At 44.8% G+C, this 21393-nt stretch overlaps 1 protein-coding gene across 2 annotated transcripts in view; it reads left to right on the forward strand.

The window, feature by feature from the left end:
• Positions 1-21393, forward strand: part of prkg1b (protein kinase cGMP-dependent 1b) — a 1090349-nt gene that overhangs the window by 424973 nt on the left and 643983 nt on the right. For both annotated transcript variants that reach the window (XM_085994888.1, XM_085994889.1), the window contains exon 3: positions 13856-13969. In XM_085994888.1, coding sequence (XP_085851014.1) covers positions 13856-13969 — 114 coding nt within the window. The remainder of the gene's footprint in view (positions 1-13855; positions 13970-21393) is intronic.

A 21393-nucleotide genomic window follows, 5' to 3' on the forward strand; every position in this document is an offset into this window, starting at 1 on the left:
CCAAATAGGATGCAAAGGTATAGAAATATTTGACTGATGTAATCTTTAGACCTACAGAACAGCATCTCTGACACAATGGGCAACCTCTTCCCTCTGCCCCATTTCATTTTGTGAATTAAAGTTTACAGCATAACAGAGACACAACCGGATAAGTAGAGTTTTTATTATTAATTAAAACAATTAAATTCTAAGTGCATTTTTTAGTTCTATAAGGTTAATATTACTGTAGATTTGTAAAAGTGCCTCAGACATTTGAGTCATTCTATTCCTGTAATACTTGTGCTAGTTTCAGTCTCATAGGGGGGAAGAATTGGTCAGCAACTGACTACGGGCGTGAAATGGGTGACATGGCTGCAACATGCGTCCAAAGAGGTCAGCGCAAGGATTGCCTGAAACTGCTTCTCGGGCTTTAATACCATGAAACTGACCAGCTGCAGGTGCCAACCGGACGTCCTGATGCAGCTTGCCAGTTGGGTCCAGAGCAAGATTGGCCAGCAATAGCCCACTGATAGATCCAGGAGGTGGGGGGAGGGGGAGGGGAAGGGGAGGGTGGGTGGGTGAGCGGCAGGCGCCAGTGGCTCGCAGTATTGCTGAGAAGCATTTTCTGCTCCTCCTGGCTTCACGTTAAGGAAAGTGGGGATAAAGAGGCTTTAGGCCCTTCATTAATATATGCAAGAGGCCTAACACCTGTTTTAAGGCATTCTCCAGGGACGCCTGAATATCACCCGAGCCAATATGGCGTTGGTTGTACTTTTTGCGCCCTTGGGGTTCCAGGACATAGCCTCGTGCAATTTCTCCTCTCCTCCTCCCCCCCTCAATTCGGAGTGAGAAATGGGCGAAAGGAGGTCCAATTTCTCCCCCATAGTGTGTGAGCTGAGAATGACAAAACTGGCTTGCCCAGGGAGACGGTCCTGAGTTTCTGCAGAGATACCTTTCCTTATGATGCAAGTACAAATATGATACTACCCAATGTGGAATGGAATGAGTTCACCTGTATTTGGAAACAGAACTCTAAAGAGTAATAGGTCACATCTCAGGTATGTGAACATAAGAACACAACATAAGAATTAGGAGCAGGAGCAGGAGCAGGCCATACGGCCCCTCGAGCCTACTCTGCCATTCAGTAAGATCATGGCTGATCATCGACCTCAACTCCATTTCCCTCCCGATCTGGGTGAAAAGCAAGCCCTACATTTCGGTAAATTTGTTTTTCTTTAAGTTTTGTTTTTCTGCTTATTTTAAAGTTCTCTGCAACCCTTTAAATCACTTTAAGAATATCACATTGGAGGGCAAATTCAATGCTGTGAGCCCTGCTTGGATCTGCACTTAGCTGGAGTGTAGGTCAGAGAATCAAGCCCACACTGCTGCAACCTCATCTCCACTCCAAGTTCCCTTTGACATAGCCTTCTGCTGGGAGTGTGGGTGCATTGAAATTAATTTTGATCTCTGGTGCTTCATAGTAAGCGTGAATTAGGTGTATTCACAAAGCATGGCACTGCTCCCTAACAGTCCAGTCACACATCTCCTATAGGTTGCCGTGATTGACACCATCTCTGCGCATCCGAACACAGGTTGAATCCATTCCCCTCCGCGTTGTGTAGCATCATATTTTTACTTGCCGCGTGGGAAAATGGATCTTTCCAGAAGCTCAATTCTGTTAGTAACAATTTTCTGCTGAAACCGATTCTGCAATGATCTGAAGGTGAAAGGCTGGGGGAAATTCTATTGTAACCTGCAATCAGAGCTGTGTAAGGCCCGGATGATGTTTGCACGATTTATTACATTCAGATGAACTTGGAACGGGTACATTTAAAAAAAAATGCATTGCCGCAGTCCGTTTAATATTTCATTGTATTTTTAATCAAAGGAGGTGTAAGTATAGAATTATATAGAATATGCAGCACAGAAACAGGACATTCGGCCCAACAGGTCAATGCTGGTGTTTATGCTCCACATGAGCCTCCTCCCTCCACTTTTCATCTAACTCTATTAGCATATCCTTCTATTCCTTTCTCCCTCATGTACTTATCTAGCTTCCCCTTAATGCATCAATGCAATTCACCTCAACTGCTCCCTGTGGTAGCGAGTTCCACATTCTAACCACTCTCTCAGTAAAGAAGTTTCTCCTGAATTTCTTAATGGGTTTATTAGTGACAATCCTGTATTCATGGCCCCTAGTTTTGGACTCCCCTACAAGTGGAAACATCTTCTATATGTCTACCCTATCAAACCCTTTCAGAATCTTAAAGACCTCTGTCAGGTCACCCCCCCCCCCCCCCCGCCCCCCCGCCCACCCCCCAGCCTTCTCTTTCTTTTCTAGTCTGTTCAATCTTTCCTGATCGTTATAACTTCTCAGTTCTGGTATCGCCCTTGTAAAGTATAGGACATGCACAGTACACTGACACATGTTCTATATGCAACAGCCTTTCTGAATGTAAGGCTCAACTGGAAAAGATGAATGCAAAGTACACTAGTTTGTTACTAGACTTATGCCCCAATTGAACAGTAATGGATCTGGGGTAGTGCTGATTATTTTCTTTAATGTGTCTGCTATCTGCAAGCTGCAGCTTCTTCAGCTTCATTCCATCTTGTAAAAAAACCAGCAGGAATTACTTTGCCAATGCATTTGAGCCTTGTCTGCATAATCTATATGATTAAACATTTTGGATCTGTCATCTATCCACAGTTCATGGAAATTTGACTGTCCATCATACTTAAAAGTCCAATTCGCTACCTATTCGCTAGAGTTTAGAAGAATGAGAGGGGATCTCATTGAAACTTGTAAAATTCTAACAGGACTAGACAGACTAGATGCAGGAAGGATGTTCCCAATGGCGGGGGAGTCCAGAACCAGGGGTCACAGTCTAAGGATAAGGGGTAAGCTATTTAGGACTGAGATGAGGAGGAATTTCTTCACCCAGAGTGTGGTGAACCTGTGGAGTTCTCTACCACATAAGGCAGTTGAGGCCAATTCATTAAATATATTCAAGAAGGAGTTAGATATATTTCTTAAGGCTAAGGGGATCAAGGGATATGGGGAGAAGGCAGGGACAGGGTACTCAATTTGGATGATCAGCCATGATCTCATTAAATGGCGGAACACACTCGAGGGGCCGAATGGCCTACTCCTGCTCCTATCTTCTATGTTTCTATGTATCAATCATACTTAAGAGTGTCACACATGCAAAGTGACTGTTGCATTTGCATCTGGTCATCTCAGGTGACCACTATGTGTTAAGTGCTGATTCATTCCAACACCGATAGGAAAAACGAAAACTCCTAAACCAGCATCCCACCAATAAAATCTCTCCTATTTCTTTCAAAGCTACCAATCAGAAACCAGCGCTTGCCACAAAACAAACCAATCAAATTACTCATACAATTTTTTCAAACTTTCAGTTGTTATTTTCCTTCCTCATGAAGATATGTATTAAATTCAATTTACATGGGGCACAGGTTTAGTTGAAAAATAATTACAAGTACCAGGAGAAAATTAACAGCCAGTAATCCAGTGGAAAATTAACAGCCACTAGCACAAGCACGGATTAATAAAGGAAGGCCAGCACAGATTTGTTCAGGGCAAATCGTGTTTGACTAATTTGATTGAGTTTTTTGTTGAGGTAACAGAAAGGGTGGATGAGGGCAGTGCAGTTGAGGTTGTGTATATGGACTTTCAAAAGGTGTTTGATAAAGTGCCACATATTAGGCTTGTTAGCAAAATTGAAGCCCATGGGATAAAAGGGGCAGGAGCAGCTTGGATACAAAATTGGCTAAGGGATAGAAAACTGGTGAATGGCTGTTTTTCAAGGCAGGTATACAGTGGAGTTCCCCAGGGTTCAGCACTAGGGCCACTGCTGTTTCTGATATACATTAATGACTGGGGCACGGGGCTACAGGGCACAATTTTGAAATTTGCAGATGGCACAAAACTTGGAAGTGTAGTAACCAGTGAGGAAGATAGTAATAGACTTCAAGAGGACCTAGACAGGCTGATGGAATGGGTGAGGTGATACATTTTGGTAGGAAGAATGAGGAGAGACAATACAAGCTAAATGGTACCATTTTAAAGGAGGGTGCAAGAAGAGAGAGACCTGGGGGTGTTTGTGCATAAATCTTTGAAGGTGGCAGGACAGGGTAACAAAGCAGTTAATAAAGCGTATGGGATCCTGGGCTGTATAAATAGAGGCATAGGGCTGGATTTTGCCAATGGGGAACACTTGTCAAGTTTTAGTCCCGCCTCCATTGACTTCTGGCTAACCCACACTATTTTCCCTTGATTGACCTTGATTGACCAGGCTTAGCAGGCCAATTAAGGGGAAGCCGGTTAGAGAACGTCAGCGTATGACGTTTCATCTGTCAAATTGTCATCGTTTGACAGCTCTGTGAAGCTGTCAAACACTGACATTCTCTGTAGTTTGATGAGTTCTTAAATTCAAGACTCATCAAACCTCTTTCTTTAGCAGAAATTAGATGGTTGTTGACGTAATAAAACTCACTACGCACTTGGTTTGAGCATAAAGCAAGGCTTTAATCAACTTGTTTCAGAACATGGAAGTCTAGTTGTATCCACTAGCTCCTTGTCTTACAAAATGTCCCTGACAAGCTGGGGCCCACGCCCGAGTATTTATACTCCTTGGACGGCGCCACCAGCTGGCCATCCAGTGTTATTTCATAGGTAGTTTCTCGATGATGAGATTTATGGCATTCTTCCTGCCTAAAAGATTTGGAAGTCCGACGACTTCCTTTTAACGGATTAGGCGGACCACGAATAGCCGCAGTCTTTTAGATTTTTGTTTATGGCCAGAAGGCACATCTCCCCGGACGTCTTGGTCCCTGGGCCGCTTGACCTGTGCCGGTAGATCGACAGGGCCTGTGTTGCTCTGATCGACCCAAGGGAGGCTGGGGAGATCGTGACTCCAGGTGTGGGTCCCCACAGGTGCAGAACTGGCTTCGTCCCATTGGTTAGCCGGAGATTGACCGGCGTCCTGGCCCGGGGTGGCCATCCCACGGGGAGCGCTCAGCTCCCCGAGCGGATCCAGCAGGGCAGCCGGCAGATCCCTCGATGTCCCAGGTAGGGCGTCATCCTCGAAGAGCGCAGAGTGTCGGCCTCAACCCCGCGGGTCCCTCCATCAGTCGGGCCCGCGGAACCAGCCGGACAGGGAGCCAGGTCCCGGAGCAAAGCGGTGGACTCCCGGCCATCCGGGTACCGCACATGGGCGTACATGGGGTTGACGTCTGCAAGTTCTACCTCGTCGACTAGAGGATCGGTTTTCGACGATCGGACAAATCTTCGGAGCAGCATGGGGCCAGGAGCTGCCAACCATGACAGTAGAGACGTCCCATGGGTGGAGCGACGTTGGAAGCTGAAGAATCGCTCGTGAGGTGTGACATTGGTAGAAGTAGAAAGGAGAGACCTGATGGAATGCAACACATCAGGGAGCATAGTTTCCCACTGCTGGTCTGGTAGGTTGCGTGACCTCAGCGCAAGACGAACAGCATTCCAAATGATAGCATTGTATCTCTCAACCTGTCCATTACTGATGGGATGGTACGGTGTTGTTTTACTTGTGGCGATTCCCCGTTGGGAGAGATAACTTTTGAGTTCGCTTGACATGAAGGAGGGACCCCGATCAGAGTGGATGAAATTGGCCGTACCGCAAAGGGAAAAGACTTGATCAAGGCATTTGATCACTGTGGAAGTAAGCATATTGCGACAGAGGAAAGCAAAGGGAAAGCGTGAATATTCGTCCACCATAGTCAGTAAGTAGGTGTTCCGCGTTGAGGAAGGCAATGGCCCTTTAAAGTCAATGCTGAGTCGCTGCATAGGCTGCATAGCGTGTATGAGCGAGCCATCTGATGGACGGAAGAATTGTGGTTTTAGCTCCGCACAAATTTTACAGGAGGAGCACGTTCTTTTCACATCTTCCGTAGAAAATGGGAGATTTTTAGATCGCACAAAGTGCAACATATGGGTAACGCCAGGATGGCATAAGTCAGTATGAAGATCCGCCAGAGTCGAAGTTGACATAGAAGAGCAGAATGCCCCTGTGAGGGTATCCGGGGCCACATTCTCTTTGCTGGGTCGATAATGTATGGTGTATCCAAAGGCAGCCAATTCCATCCTCCAGAGTTGTATTTTGTTATTCTTGATCTTAGTGCGTTTCCAGTTATCCAGCATAAAGGCCACAGAGCGCTGATCGGTTATAAGTGTGAAATGGCGACGAGCGAGAAAATAACTCCATTTACGTACTGCTTTGATGATGACCATAGCCTCCTTCTCGACAGGAGGATAATGGAGCTCACTACCCTGCAAAGTTCTGGACAGAAATGCAAAGGGTCGACCACCTTGATTCAAGGTAGCAGAGATCGCCACATCCGATGCATCGCACTCGACCACGAAAGGAAGATTTTCATCAATGGAGCAAAGTGTGGCTTTTTCCAGTTGTCGCTTGAGGAGGTTGAAAGCTGAAATAGCCATTGCCTCCAATGGAAATTACTTTGCTTAAAGCAGGGGCTGGATCTTGTCAGAGAAGTGGGGTATCCATTTCGCATAATAGGCGAACATGCCGAGTGCCCGACGAAGAGAGCCGAGATTCGTAGGGGGAGGGAGCTCCTGAAGCGGACGAAATCGCTCCGGATCCAGTTTGATGACACCGTTGCCCACCCAGTAGCCAAGGATGTTGACTGATGGTACTGATTTCACAGCTGTCATCGATGCGTGGTAGTGGGTAGGCGTCCAGGTCAGTATACTGGTTAATAGTTTGCGAGTAATCGATGCAAAGACGTTTCTTGTGGTGCTTCAGTGGATTTTTAACAATGACGACTTGAGCCCGCCAGGAAGATGAACATGGCTCAATGATACTGTCAGCTAGAAGGCGAGAGATTTCTGCCTCAATAAAGGCTCGATCATCTTGGCTGAAACATCGTGATTTAGTGACTATGGGCTTACATCGGGGGGAAAGATTGGCAAACAAGGAGGGCTCGTCGAGCGAAGCTGCCGAAAGCGCACAAAACGGTACTTTGGAAATAGTAAGCTCCAACTTTGACCCTCCAAACTCGAAAGTGAGTCTTTTGTGTTGTTTCTGGAAATCCTGTCCCAGGAGCACATCACTGCATAGGTTCTTGAGCACCCCGAGCCGGGTGGAGAAATAAGTGCGGCCATTGAGAATAAGGTCGACAAGACGAGAGCTGGAAGAATTGGTGGTCAGTGTCGTCAGAGCCATTGCAATTTCCCTGTCCGAGGGGTAAATACGCAGTTTTAACTTACTGACAACCCGCTCACTAATGAAGCTGTCAGAGCTGCATGAGTCAATTAGTGCACTCAAAATGTGTCCATTTACCGAAACCTTCGTGGCTGCATGGGAAAAACTTTGGGGAAAAACAGTTGTGATGGGAGGAGGGGCAATTTTACCCTTGACAGCTGTAACCTTAGTAGTGGCTCTTGGGGGAGGAGCAGTTTTATAGGTAGTAGCTGCAAAACTAACAGGAGCTCTCGACCGGTATACCTTAGAAAAGTGGCCTTTCTTACTAACAGCAGCTCTTGACTGGCATACCTTAGAAAAGTGACCTTTCTTGCTGCAATGATTGCAGGTCATGTTACGAGCAGGACAAAATTTCCTATAATGGAACGCACTTCCACAGAAGAAACACTTACTTCCAGATTGCCAAGATGCCGCTAGGGCGGGGTCATCATCAGTGTAGGTTTCTAGGGTAGGGTTGTCATCAGCTGGGTTGGAGTCGTCATCCATGAGGGCTTCCGCCCGAGGCCTATCGAAGGAGTCACTAAAAGAGATAGCAGCAGCCCATGCATGTGGTGAAAGATAGGTGTCTGCATTCCTCTTTGCTAATTCCAGAGAACATGCCTGGTCATAGGCAGCCTGTAACTTGAGGGTTTTATTCTCCAACAGACGCTGACGTATGAAGGGAGACGCAATCCCATTAATAAAGGAATCACAAATTAACTCCTCCTGGTACTGCTCAGCTGTAACAGCTTTAAGATTACAATCCTTGCTGAGCCTGCAAAGTTTCTGAAGGAATTCGTCAAGTGATTCCCTGGGTTGTTGTCGAGTTGTGGCCAGTAGATGCCGAGAAAAAATTTCATTTGGGGACTTGACATATAACTGCTGTAGTATTTGGATAGCGGCATCATAGTCTACACAGTCTTCGATATAATCAAACACATGAGGGGATACGTAATTAGCAAGTATTTCTAATTTATCAGGAACATTTTCACCACACACCCTGAGGAAGTTGCTGAAAGTACGATACCAGTGTTTCCATACCTTAGCAGCTGTAAGTGAATTCGGGTCCAGGTCGAGACGGGAAGGGCTGAGTAGTTTCTCCATGATGGATCGATTACTTGTCTGAGTTCCCTTCTACGGTTTGAGTCATAGCTGGACTGTTCCCGAAATCACCCAAAGCGTGGAGTCGATATCAAGTTGATTAAATTGACGTAATAAAACTCACTACGCACTTGGTTTGAGCATAAAGCAAGGCTTTAATCAACTTGTTTCAGAACATGGAGGTCTAGTTGTATCCACTAGCTCCTTGTCTTACAAAATGTCCCTGGCAAGCTGGGGCCCACGCCCGAGTACTTATACTCCTTAGACGGCGCCACCAGCTGGCCGTCCAGTGTTATTTCATAGGTAGTTTCTCGATGATGAGATTTATGACAGTTATTGCATTGGAGAATGCAGCAGCCATCTGTCATCTCTGCCGGTGAGTTGTGAGAGTCTCCGCATCCCCAACTCCTGAAGCCTACAGGAAGAAACAAAGGTAAATAAACTTTTTCTAACACTTTCCACTTACCTCACATACTTACCTCTCCACACTTGCACCCATCACTTAACTTCACAGCGCACTTTTGCACCCCTCCGACCCCCGCAGACCCACTGCTCGCCTTGGTGACCCTGGCGGGGTTCGCAGCCTTCGGGAAGCCCGCACTTGTGTGCTTAAAATGGGGATAACAGGCAGTTAAGTGGCTGTAATCCCCTTCCCGCCTCCAAGGAGACGGGACCCGGCGTGGGTCGGGTACCTGCCTCTTGGCAAGATGGCACGGAGGCGGGTTGGGGGCGGGATTCTGCCATTTTCCCGGCAGTCCCGCCTCCATACCCGCCTCCCCAGGGCTGCCAAGATCGCGCCCATAGAGTACAAAAGCCAGGAAGTTATGCTAAACCTATATAAAATACTAGTTCAGCCCCAGCTGGAGTGTCCAGTTCTGGGCACCGCACATTAGGAAGGATGTGAAGGCTTTGGAGAGGGTGCAGAGAAGATTTACTAGAATGGTTCCAGGGATGAGAGATTACAGTGACTTGGATAGACTGCAGAAGCTGGGGTTGTTCTCCTTGGAGCAGAGAAGGCTTGATCAAGGTGTTTAAAATCATGAAGGGTTTAGATAGAGTAAATAAAGAGAAACTGTTTCCAATGGCTGAAGGGTTGGTAGAGAGGGCACAGATTTAAGGTGATTGGCAAAAGAACCAGAGGTGACTTGAGGAAAAACTTTTTTACACAACGAGTGGTTAGGTTTTGGAATGCACTTTCTGATAGGGTGGTGGATACAGATTCAATATTAGCTTTCAAAAGGGAATTGGGTAAATATTTGAAGGAGAAAAAATTGCAGGGATATGGAGAAAGAGTGGGGCTAACTGGATTGCATTTCAAAAGAGCCGCACAAACTTGATGGGCGAATGGCCTCCTTCTGTGCTGTACTATGGTTCTATACCTGCAGTCCTGTAGGTGGCACTGCTTCAATGTTAATGGTGTCACGCTATATTGTACACATTAGCTGCTATTTTATAGTGAGAATATATCGCCCTGTAATTGCACAATCTAGTCACAAGGTTCCCAAAGATTGCTCAAAATGTTTCCTGAAAATGCTGTCATCCACTATTTAAGCAAAGTTAAAAATTACATCTTTCACAGTAACATGGTACATTTATCTACTTAGTTGTCTTTTAATAGAGAGAAAAAATGACACTTCTGATTATCTGTTGTGTTTATTTTGTGTTCTGTAAGCTTTAAAAATTCTATTAGACTAAGAGAGAGGCAAGATAGACACTGAGGTCAGAGAGGCAAAGTGGGTGCTTTCTTCATTTTTGGTACTACAATTTCCAAAAATTAACAATTAAATCATGAAGCCAACTAATTATCTCTATCTGAGAGTTAGCAAAGATCAATGCTAAATGCATACACTTGTGAAACAGAGCACGAGTGAAAGAGAGAAGGGCACACGGGTTGTGTTCTTCCGCACTCTAAGTTGATTGCTTTCAAAATTCAACTTCAGAGAAATTGAGGGAAATAGAAAGGAAGGGAGGGTAAGTGCGGTAGGGGGGGTGAGAAACTGGTTCAGGGTGAGGGGGCCTCTGTTCTCTCAACATCTACCATTGGGAGAGAGCAGGTGGGCTTGGGGAAAGAGTGAGTGAAGGATTAGTTGTGAGGTTAGTGACCATGGAGGAAGGGAAGCAGAAGGATACAGGGGGTGAGTGGGTTGTTCAAAGAGAAAGAGATAGGAGCCGTGATAATGAGGGGTGATGGGAAAAGGAATTGGTACTGGCAGGGTGAAGGGGTAGGGAACTCAAGGGGATAGGGAATCACAAGTGATTGGGGGAGGGCAATTGGAAGGGAACGGCTGAATGCCACATTTTGCCTGCAGCCCCCACCCTAAATGAAGGCTGCAGCTGTTGGTGGCTCATAACTTTAATACACAAAACCATGTCACCTGCCACCTAAGGATTTTGGGAGAGAAAAAACAAAATTGCTGGCACATTATCAAGTTTTGTAAACAGTATTACAAATATTGGGGTAGCAATTGGACCTCATTGCACCCGTTTTATGGGCATAAAATGGGCACAATGTAGACCAATTTCAGGGAGTAATGTCCCACACCCACAGTACACCTGAAAACTGCCCTGGCGGCCACCTAAAACAGACATTAGGATCCTTACAAATATGTAAATGAGGGGCCTAACGACTGTTCTTGGCTCCCTTGCTGAATTTGGATAATGATTGGATCAGGTGTCAGGCCTCTTCCAGGGTTTCCAACTCTGGTTGGACAGAAATGTATACCTGGAGGTTTCATCACATGACCTAGCGCCTCGCCCAGTTAAACCATTGTTTATCCCCATCTCCAATATTTTTGATAACTAATAAATGAAAGTGTTCAGAGAAAATGAAAAACACAATTTGTTTTTAATGCCCCTATGATTTTTCTCCCGGGCTGTTCGCAGCAGAGACCAGGAGATTAGTCTGTAATTCCTGGAGATTCCAGGGCAGTCCTGTAGGGAAGGCAACCTAGCCTGCTCTGCTCAGGATTGTTCGGTGGCCGGTAAGTTGATAAAAAGAAATTGTAAAAATCATTGCTGTGGAACCAGGAGGAGCAGGAAGGCTCTCCCGACTCCAAAGTACCCCGCCCCCCCCCCCCCCCCCCACCTTCCCGTGACAGGAAGCGGCACAATATTCATTTGCTTAAAATGTTGAGTTGTCTGTGGAGGTGTGACAGATGCTGGCAGCTTGGACATAAGATAGTAATGAGGACCCAGGCCCAATTTCAGGCTGGCCTCGGGCCTCCTGGTTGGGGAGCATGTTCCGCACGGACTCCACTTCAGACCCAAAAATGGGCCGAATGAAATTTGTGGCCCATTATATCAGTGAGGCCCAGTATTTGTAAGGTCTGCCTGGTGATCTATTACTTCAATATATTTGCTGTTTTACAGTGATGGATGAATTGCTGCCCTGTTTAGGCGGTAGTGGGACTCTGGTAAACAGCAGAAGCTGAGCTCGAGTCTTGGACTATTGGTGAGCAATGGTCACAAGAAATCTCTTAGTTTTTCTTCATTTGTTTTTTTTCCCCTTCAATTTCTCTTCTGCTGATTGATCTTGTTGTGTGGCACCAGAATTGCCAGAAGCCCTCTGGTACTCCACACAGAGGCCATTCTTCCTGTTTAGATACGGATGGTAAATGGCAGCCCCCTCCCCATCCAACATCCACACTTGCGCATTTTACAGTATTTGTCACTAGTTCGGGATTGTGACTCAGAACCTTGGGCTGATTTTTTCCCTCCGATTTTTTTTTTGTTTTTTATTCGTTCATGGGATGTGGGCGTCGCTGGCAAGGCCAGCATTTATTGCCCATCCCTAATTGCCCTTGAGAAGGTGGTGGTGAGCCGCCTTCTTGAACCACTGCAGTCCATGTGGTGAAGGTACTCCCACAGTGCTGTTAGGGAGGGAGTTCCAGGATTTTGACCCAGCGACGATGAAGGATCAGCGATATAGTCAGGATGGTGTGTGACTTGGAGGGGAACATGGAGGTGGTGGTGTTCCCATGCGCCTGCTGCCCTTGGCCTTCTAGGGGGAAGAGGTCGTGGGTTTGGGAGGTGCTGCTGAAGAAGCCTTGGTGAGTTGCTGCAGTGCATCTTGTAGATGGTACACACTGCAGCCACGGTACGCCAGTGGTGGAGGGAGTGAATGTTTAAGGTGATGGATGGGGTGCCAATTAAGCGGGCTGCTTTGTCCTCGATCACTGTCTTTCAGCTGATACAGCACAGGCTGGGGATCGAACCTGCATTGCATCAGCTCTGTATGTCTCAATAACCCAATAGACAGTTCATCTACTAAAATAGGGAGAACCATTTGCATAATTTTAATCTCATCCAAATGTTGTTTTATGGTGTAGGAACAGAGAATATATATTTCCTGCAATAAACCAGATTGGTGTAGGTGCAGTGTCACAGGGGCGACTTTAACCCTACTCCCTCAGCAGAAACCTGGGGGGTGGGCAATTAAAATCTCCCTGGCTTTTACCTGTCCGAAAGCCACCATGAGCGCAACATCTGCACTTTTAACCTCCTCTCCTGAGCGGGCAGCAAGGACACGCGACCGGAGCCAACAGGGTCCTTCTTTACGTCTATATATGTTGCGGCCCGATGTCATCATTGAGAGCCGACTGTAATTTTAATTCACGCCTGAGTGGGAATTCCCCCTGGAGTTAAAATCAGGGCCAATGGGTTAATTTTCAAAGTCTCGCTGGTATGTAATGGCCAAGATTTGTAGACAGAATAGATTGGAAAATCACAGGCTGCAGGTATTAAAATCTCTGATATGCACTGCTGGCTGGTGAGTTTCCCCATAGACAGTGAGGACTGATTAAAATTTAGCCCAATTATCTGTGATCTCATTCAACGACAGTTTGATCTGATTGGTGTTAAAATATTCTTTCACAAATTTTAAAACTTGAATGTCAAATAATTTGAGCTGCAGATTGCTGCGGTCATCACATTATCTGCTGTTTGACTATTTGCAACAGACAAGTTTGAACAGAAATAATTAAGGAGCCATCCATAATCAAAAGAGTGCTATTTTGCTTACATAGCTTTGTAATGATATGGAGACAAATGAATCATTATACATGTACATGGAACCTTAAAGCTTTTGTGCTCTTGTCAAAAATGACAAAATTATGGAATCATGTTCTGAATTTTTATGCAGTTTTATCAGTATGTTTCCAATAACTCAATAGATGTAGCTAAATATCAGGTATGTGCATATGCTTTTATGTGTATAATTATATACAATAAATGCCTACATTTGCATATATAATGTATACCAATGTATGGTAATATACACGATCTATCTGGAGGCTATGGAATATAGGGTCAATGTTGCACTCCTGCAGATGCAGGAGAATGGACAGAGAATCACAGGATGGGCATCTGCAATTTTGCAATATATATTCCCGGCTTGCACTGGGAGTGGAGAATTGGGAAATTTGCCCTTGTATCTGTTGCATTTTCATTGGAAATACTTGAATCATGTCAAGATAAAGCAGGAAACAACAGTGTTTGCTTTGTCGTTTTTCCAGAGGGCAAGGTTGAAGTGACGAAAGAAGGAGTCAAGCTGTGCACCATGGGACCAGGCAAGGTGTTCGGTGAACTCGCCATTCTGTACAACTGCACCAGAACTGCCACAGTGAAAAGTAAGCTCCTCTTCAATGCAAAATGTGTTGCTGTGTGCTCCCATTATAATTGTGTAGCTCTACTAATTTTTTGTTATGTGACCTAGGAAAATTTTATGATATATAATGCTCCAGGCTGAATTTAACACCATTCTCCTCAAACCATTGGAATTGGATCGGCCATGTTTCATATGCAGTATATATTTTGTAGCTCTCTTGTTGGACCTGATGTGCATCCTTGAAAACACCGATTAATTAGGCTTTCTGAATTTTGTTTGAGAAGGTGGGGAAGAAGAACGGATTTTCTAAGAGCTCTAATCTCAAATCCTCTGACTGTCTTCAAATTAGAATAATATTTGTTCCACAAGGCCTGGGTTTGAACAATTATTTGCAGCAATAGGCAAACAATAATGTAATTGCAGTCCTTAATAAGCTCTCCTTTAAATTGTATCTCCTGCACAATGTAGTTTTAATAGGAAACATTTTTATTTTTGCTGTACAACTTACAAGATTTTATATTATACAGAGAAGGTCTGCTTATTATACAAAGAAGGTCTGTTTACATACACAACAATTTAAAAAGGAGTTTTTTTCAGGATTAATACAGAATTGTTTAATCAATCACTATATATGCATACACACACAATATAAAGTGACAGAAGTTTACATTCAGGTCACTTGCCTTGTACACTAGGAAATAATTATATTGAGGTCAATTATCTTCATCTCACTGCCTCATTTATACCCGAAAGTGGGGCAATACTCATTAGGAATTCAGAGTTCACCACTAAGAGTGGTTTGGTAGTACCATCACAGACTGAGCCCTGAAAGACATAGCTACCAGACTGGGCTGACATCAGGTGGTGAGGTAACCTACTTGACCTAGTCCTCACCAACCTACCTGTCCTCCAATATAGTCCAGAGTGCTTAACATTGTGGTAAGCGAGATAACTTTGTACAACAAGGACTGTATGTGGAGCTACTTTTGAAGGAGGGCCTTCAGCTTTATTGGAGAGGGGGAAAAGAGGACCTACCAACATGGAGGAGGTCCAACATTTGTCTGCCACCAGAGTTGTTTGAAGAATGTTTCAACGGATGAATTTGTGCCAGCTAGAATCAATAGTCCTTAATATCACAAGCAGCAACTGCTAAAAGAATCAACTATTCATCTCTCATCACTTGCTTCTTCAGCGTATCTATGACAAATGATGGCCCTCCTGAAAATTCATCCCTTGGCCTTTTTGGTTACTGCTACCTGCTCATTTGTGCTTGCTGCTTCACCTGATACAGCTACCGCCCTCCCCCCCACCACCAAGTCACTGAGTCGCTCAGGATGGCAATTTCTGATCTGGTGCTTGGTACAGGAAACTTTCGATTAACCGGCCCCTAAATAACCGGAACGCTCTATCCACCGGCAAAATTCAGGAGTCGGTTCAGGTAACTTTTTTTACTTTTATTACTTTTTTACTCCATTTGTTGCTGTGCAAGGGTGTAGCTGAAGCTGTTGCTAAGCTACAGAGACGCTTGCAACTTGTGCCGATTGTTTTGAAGCTGACAGGGTTTGTTGCTTTATACGGAGCTCTGAGCTGCGTATCTTTTACTATAGCGTTCAGTTATCCAGAATTGTTGATGAACCGGCACCACGTCGGTCCCGTCCGTGCCGGATACCAGAAAGTTTCCTGTAGTGGAAGAACGAGTGATGCTGCCTCTTGATCACGCATAGCATGCATGTTGAAAGTTCTCTAGGACCTAAAATAAAGGATTAGGATGTAGTTTGAAGGGCAAGTGTATGCTACACCTCTTTTACACCCATACCTCCCAATCAACTTCTGAGGATCTCTTTTCAAAACTGGGTCATGTGACCAGTCACGTGACTCATTTCCCCTTACTTATTGCTATACAATTAACGATGTAAACATAAGTGATTCAATTAACAGTTGAATAAATGTTTAAGTGTATTTAATTAGATGAATTGTTTAAATAATTAGCTTGGATTGAAAGAAGAAGACAAACAGAGATAAGTGAAGTAGGGATTATTTGAGGCAAAGTAGAAAGAATGGGAGGCATGACTGAGGATTCCTACCTTAGGACTCTGTTTAGGACACGTTGACCATCCAAAAGAAAGAGGTTGTTTCTCCGGTCCTCAACCTGCTCCATCAGGATCTCCATAGTCATCTCCAGGAATCTAAGCACTATCACAGTCCCTTTGGGCTGTCCCCAGACATCTTTGTGCAGCTCCTATGTTTTGCTCCTCCTGTTACTAACACAGGCCTTTATAAACCTGCAGCAGCACGCAATTTCCCACCCCTAATGGCAAAGCACCTTTCATGCTTACAGCTCGCCCACCACATGCAAACGAGGGGGATTCCAGTTAATTTGCATGTCTATTTTGCTCGCCATCCAACAGGGGACTTGGGTGCCAACGGAAATATAGGCCTGAAGAAATTTGGGGTGAAAGACCAATGATTCTTCTGGGATCTGTCTTGCTGCTTGTACTCAAATGACTGCAGAAAGTTGCAGATTTCCAGTCTGTTTAACATTAATTTGATTTTTTTAAATAATATTTTTCTACTGATTTGTATTCCTTGCCCTTTTCTGTTTTCCTGTTCTGTGTGTGTGTGTGTGTGTGTTTTTTTATTCGTTCATGGGATGTGGGCGTCACTGGCAAGGCCAGCATTTATTGCCCATCCCTAGTTGCCCTTGAGAAGGTGGTGGTGAGCTGCCTTCTTGAACCGCTGCAGTCCGTGTGGTGAAGGTACTCCCACAGTGCTGTTAGGTAGGGAGTTCCAGGATTTTGACCCAGCGACGATGAAGGATCGGCGATATACTTCTAAGTCAGGATGATGTGTGACTTGGAGGGGAACTTGGAGGTGGTGGTGGTCCCCTGTGCCTGTTGCCCTTGTCCTTCTAGGTGGAAGAGGTCGCGGGTTTGGGAGGTGCTGCTGAAGAAGCCTTGGCGAGTTGCTGCAGTGTATCTTGTAGATGGTACACACTGCAGCCACGGTACGCCAGTGGTGGAGGGAGTGAATGTTTAAGGTGGTGGTTGGGGTGCCAATCAAATGGGCTGCTTTGTCCTGGATGGTGTCGAGCTTCTTGAGTGTTGTTGCAGCTGCACTCATCCAGGCAAATGGAGAGTATTCCATCACACTCCTTACTTTATAATGGGAAAGAAAGACATGGCAGACCAACTAAATACATACTTTGGTTCTGTCTTCACAAAGGAGGACACAAATAACCTCCCAGAGATGTCGGGGAACATAGGGTCTGATGAAAGGGTTGAACTGAAAGAAATCAGTATTTGTAGGGAAATGGTGTTAGGAAAATTGATGGGACTGAAGGCCGATAAATCCCCAGGCCCTGATAATCTACATCCCAGGGTAGTTAAGGAAGTGGCCCTAGAAATAGTAGATGTATTGCTGGTCATCTTCCAGAACTCGATAAATTCTGGAACAGTACCCATGGATTGGAGGGAAGCTAATGTTACCCGACTATTCAAAAAAGGTGGTAGAGAAAAAGCGGGGAATTATAGACCGGTAAGCCTGACATCGGTAGTGGGGGAAATGCTAGAGTCTATTATAAAAGATGTAATAGCAGAGCACTTGGAAAGCAGTGACACGATCGGACAAAGTCAACATGGATTTACAAAAGGTAAATCATGCTTGACTAATCTACTGGAATTTTCTGAGGGTGTAACTGGTAAAATAGATAAGGGAGAACCAGTGGATGCGATGTATTTGGACTTTCAGAAGGCTTTTGATAAGGTCCCACATAAGAGATTAACGTGCAAAATTAAGGCACATGGGATTGGGGGCAAGGTATTGACTTGGATAGAGAACTGGTTGGCGGACAGAAAGCAAAGAGTTGGAATAAACGGGTCGTTTTCCGAGTGGCAGGCAGTGACTAATGGGGTACCGCAAGGATCGGTCCTAGGACCCCAGCTGTTCACAATATATATTAATGATCTGGACGAGGGAATTGGATGTAATATCTCCAAATTTGCAGATGACACAAAGCTGGGTGGGAGGGTAAGCTGTGAGGAGGATGTCGTGAAACTCCAATACGATTTGGACAGGTTGGGTGATTGGGCAGAAGCATGGCAAATGCACTATAATGTGGATAAATGTGAGGTTATCCACTTTGGTGGCAAAAACAGGAAGGCAGATTATTATTTGAATGGCAATAGATTGGGAGAAGGGGAAGTGCAAAGAGACCTGGGTGTTCTTGTGCACCAGTCGCTGAAGGTAAGCATGCAGTTGCAGCAGGCGGTTAAGAAGGCAAATGGTATGTTGGCCTTCGTAGCAAGAGGGTTCGAGTACAGGAACAAGGATGTCTTGCTACAGTTGTACAGGGCCTTGGTGAGACCACACCTTGAGTATTGTGTGCAGTTTTGGTCGCCTTACCTGAGGAAGGACGTTCTTGCCATGGAAGGAGTGCAGTGAAGATTCACCAGACTGATACCTGGGATGGCAGGAATGACGTATGAGGAGAGATTGTGTCGATTGGGCTTATACTCACTGGAGTTTAGAAGATTGAGAGGGGATCTCATCGAAACCTATAAAATTTTGTCAGGCCTGGACAGACTAGATGCAGGAAGGATGTTTCTGATGGCCGGGGAGTCCAGAACCAGGGGTCATAGTCTAAGGATAAGGGGTAAGCCATTTAGGACTGAAATGAGGAGGAATTTCTTCACCCAGAGAGTGGTGAACCTGTGGAATTCTATGCCACAGAGGGTGGTGGAGGCCAGTTCATTAAATATATTCAAGAAAGAGTTGGATATATTTCTTAAGGCTAAAGGGATCAAGGGATATGGGGAGAAGGCAGGGACAGGGTACTGAATTTGGATGATCAGCCATGATCTCATTGAATGGCGGAGCAGGCTCGAAGGGCCGAATGGCCTACTCCTGCTCCTATCTTCTATGTTTCTATGTTTCTATGTGCCTTGTAGATAGTGGAAAGGCTTAGCGGTGTCAGGAGGTGAGACACTTGCTGCAGAATACCCAGCCTCTGACCTGCTCTTGTTGCCACAATATTTATGTGGCTGATGCAGTTAAGTTTCTGGTCAATGGTGACCCCCAGGATGTTGATGGTGGGGCATTCAGCGATGGTAATGCCATTGAATGTGTGTGCATGTGGCATAGCGTGTGTAGCCTAGTGTGTCTGTACCATGTATGGGTGAAAGTGCAGCGTGTGTGGAATCCCTGATTCAATTGGTTTTCCCAAGGTCCACCTACATTGCAATAAACAATCCCTGAATGTTGTTGAAATACATTGATTGGAGAGATTAGCAGTTGAGCCAGTGGATTTGCAGTCGGGGAGCTGCACACACGAGGCAAAGGGGATTCACTACCTCCATTAGGGCTTTAAGGCTTTTCTTTCTCATTGCTCAAGATGGTAATCCTAACTGAAGTCGATCAGCATGGTCTTTTGTAGATTCCCACAGTGCCAGTTCTCTAGTGTTAAGATAGTTAGAATGATTAAAAACAGCATAACACTTTGATTTTTGCTCGATTCTGTGTCAATGCAAAATGTAATTCAAAGAAATCTCATTCAGATTCATATCGGCAGCTGCATTTTTTCTGCTATAAAAAAATTCTCAAAACCAAGATCATAACACTCAGCGGACCTTCAACTCAGTGAGACTGCTACAATGCACATTTTATTGCCTTTGAAGCTTGCCAGCAGGAAGAAAAGGCATTTTAATACAATGCCTGAGCAAGAAATGTATTTTTAACGTCCATTTTGATCTAATTAATTTAGTGTATACAGGAACGTTTGGAATATTCACAACATTTGACCCTTTTGTAGTTTTTATTTAGTTTCAAAGTCAAATGCAAATACCCTTACATAGATTTTAGCACAGACCATTAAAATTGGTATTATAGTGCAGTATCTGTTTCAAGTGTAGGAATGTATTAATGGTACAAATACCCATCGAGTGCTCTGATTTATCATTTATTTAATAAACTATTTATTTGAAAAACTATCACTTAAATATTGATGTGGATGACAAAGAAGAAAGGACTTGTGCCTTTCATTACCTCAGTCAGGACGTCTCAAAGTGCTTTACAGCCAATGAAGTACCTTTGAAGTGTAATCACTGTTGTGATGTAGGCAGGCTTTTGTTACTCCCCAAAGTCACATCAGGTCATTTGCTCCAATGTCCTGTAAAGGTTTGGCTATCAAATTGGAATGCCCTAAATAGAATGTAACACCTGGTTCACCAATCGGGTGCTCTTGGCAGTGCTGGTTGAGAAATCATTCATCGATTCATTCAAATGGAAGGAAAATCAGGCTCATGGGTCCCTAATCCATGCTCCCTGTGAGTGCCGCTCCTAGACTGGAGTTACCCGACCGGCGAATAAGCCTTATAGAGGATAAAACGATGACCCAAATCTTGCTAGAAAAGTAACAGTGAGTTCACGATGCAAGCTGTTATTTGTGCACAAATCGACCAGCAAGTTCAGGCAAAGAAGAGATACGCCATGAGTTGCGAATTTCCAGAACCTGGTGATCGATTTACACTGCTCCGCCATTTGCTTTGCACAAACAGCATCTCCCCCTTAGCCGCCCTGTTATTTTTAAGAACGTGCTGGATTTGCACATTAAACTCGAATTAAAGTCGCCACAGAAAGACAGGGCTTATACTTAACAACATAAGTACCCTTTAAACAACATGATAATTATTAATGCTATGCCAATCAACCTCTCCAGCCCAGAAAGGGAACAAATTAAACCGTGGTGTCTCATTCCTGCAGGTAGTAAATTGTTCTTGCAGATTTTGAAAATTTAAGATTTTATATTTTTTTCTTACTTTTCCTGTCTGTCTCTTTTTTTTCTCTCTCTCTTAATCCTTCTCTTTATTTCTCTTTCTGTACCTGATGTGACTCTAATTAACCTTCTTTCTCTGTTGCTGCTCTGTTTACTTTTCAATCATTAATCTCAATGGTTAGGGTGATGCACTGTTGATTCCGTTGTTTACTAAGGTCCCAGATGCCCCGTTGCCCTCGCCATGCCGTTATCAGCTCGCACTTCCGGCAACTTACAGGACAAAAGTTTTTTGAGTTGAAGGGTGCTGGAAAAATTCTAGCTAATGGTACACGCCGTGAGATGCCATGCTGCAGCAGGATTTGGGCTATTAGCTTGTGAATTTATAATTGCTCTTTGAGCTAGTTAAAGCATTGTCCTACGTCTCACCGTGAAATACAAGCAATGCAGATACTGACAGTGGAATGACCATCTGCATTGCTGAGCACTGAGAGTGTCAGCTGTTGAAGAAGTGGTGAGCTGAAGAATGCTGTGGACACGAGCCCCAATTTCATAAGCCTCTGCCAGCAGTGCGGAGCCTTGCTGGTGACGCATGCAGGTCCTAAAATCGGGCATGCCCCACGTATAGCGGTGCCAAAATTTTGCGGCAGGAAGGAGACAGGCAAGCTCAATCCGTATTT

The sequence above is a fragment of the Somniosus microcephalus genome, chromosome 8 (assembly GCF_052327205.1).
Source record: "Somniosus microcephalus isolate GS21.2 chromosome 8, FLI_Smic_1.0, whole genome shotgun sequence".
Classification (NCBI taxonomy): Eukaryota; Metazoa; Chordata; class Chondrichthyes; order Squaliformes; family Somniosidae; genus Somniosus; species Somniosus microcephalus.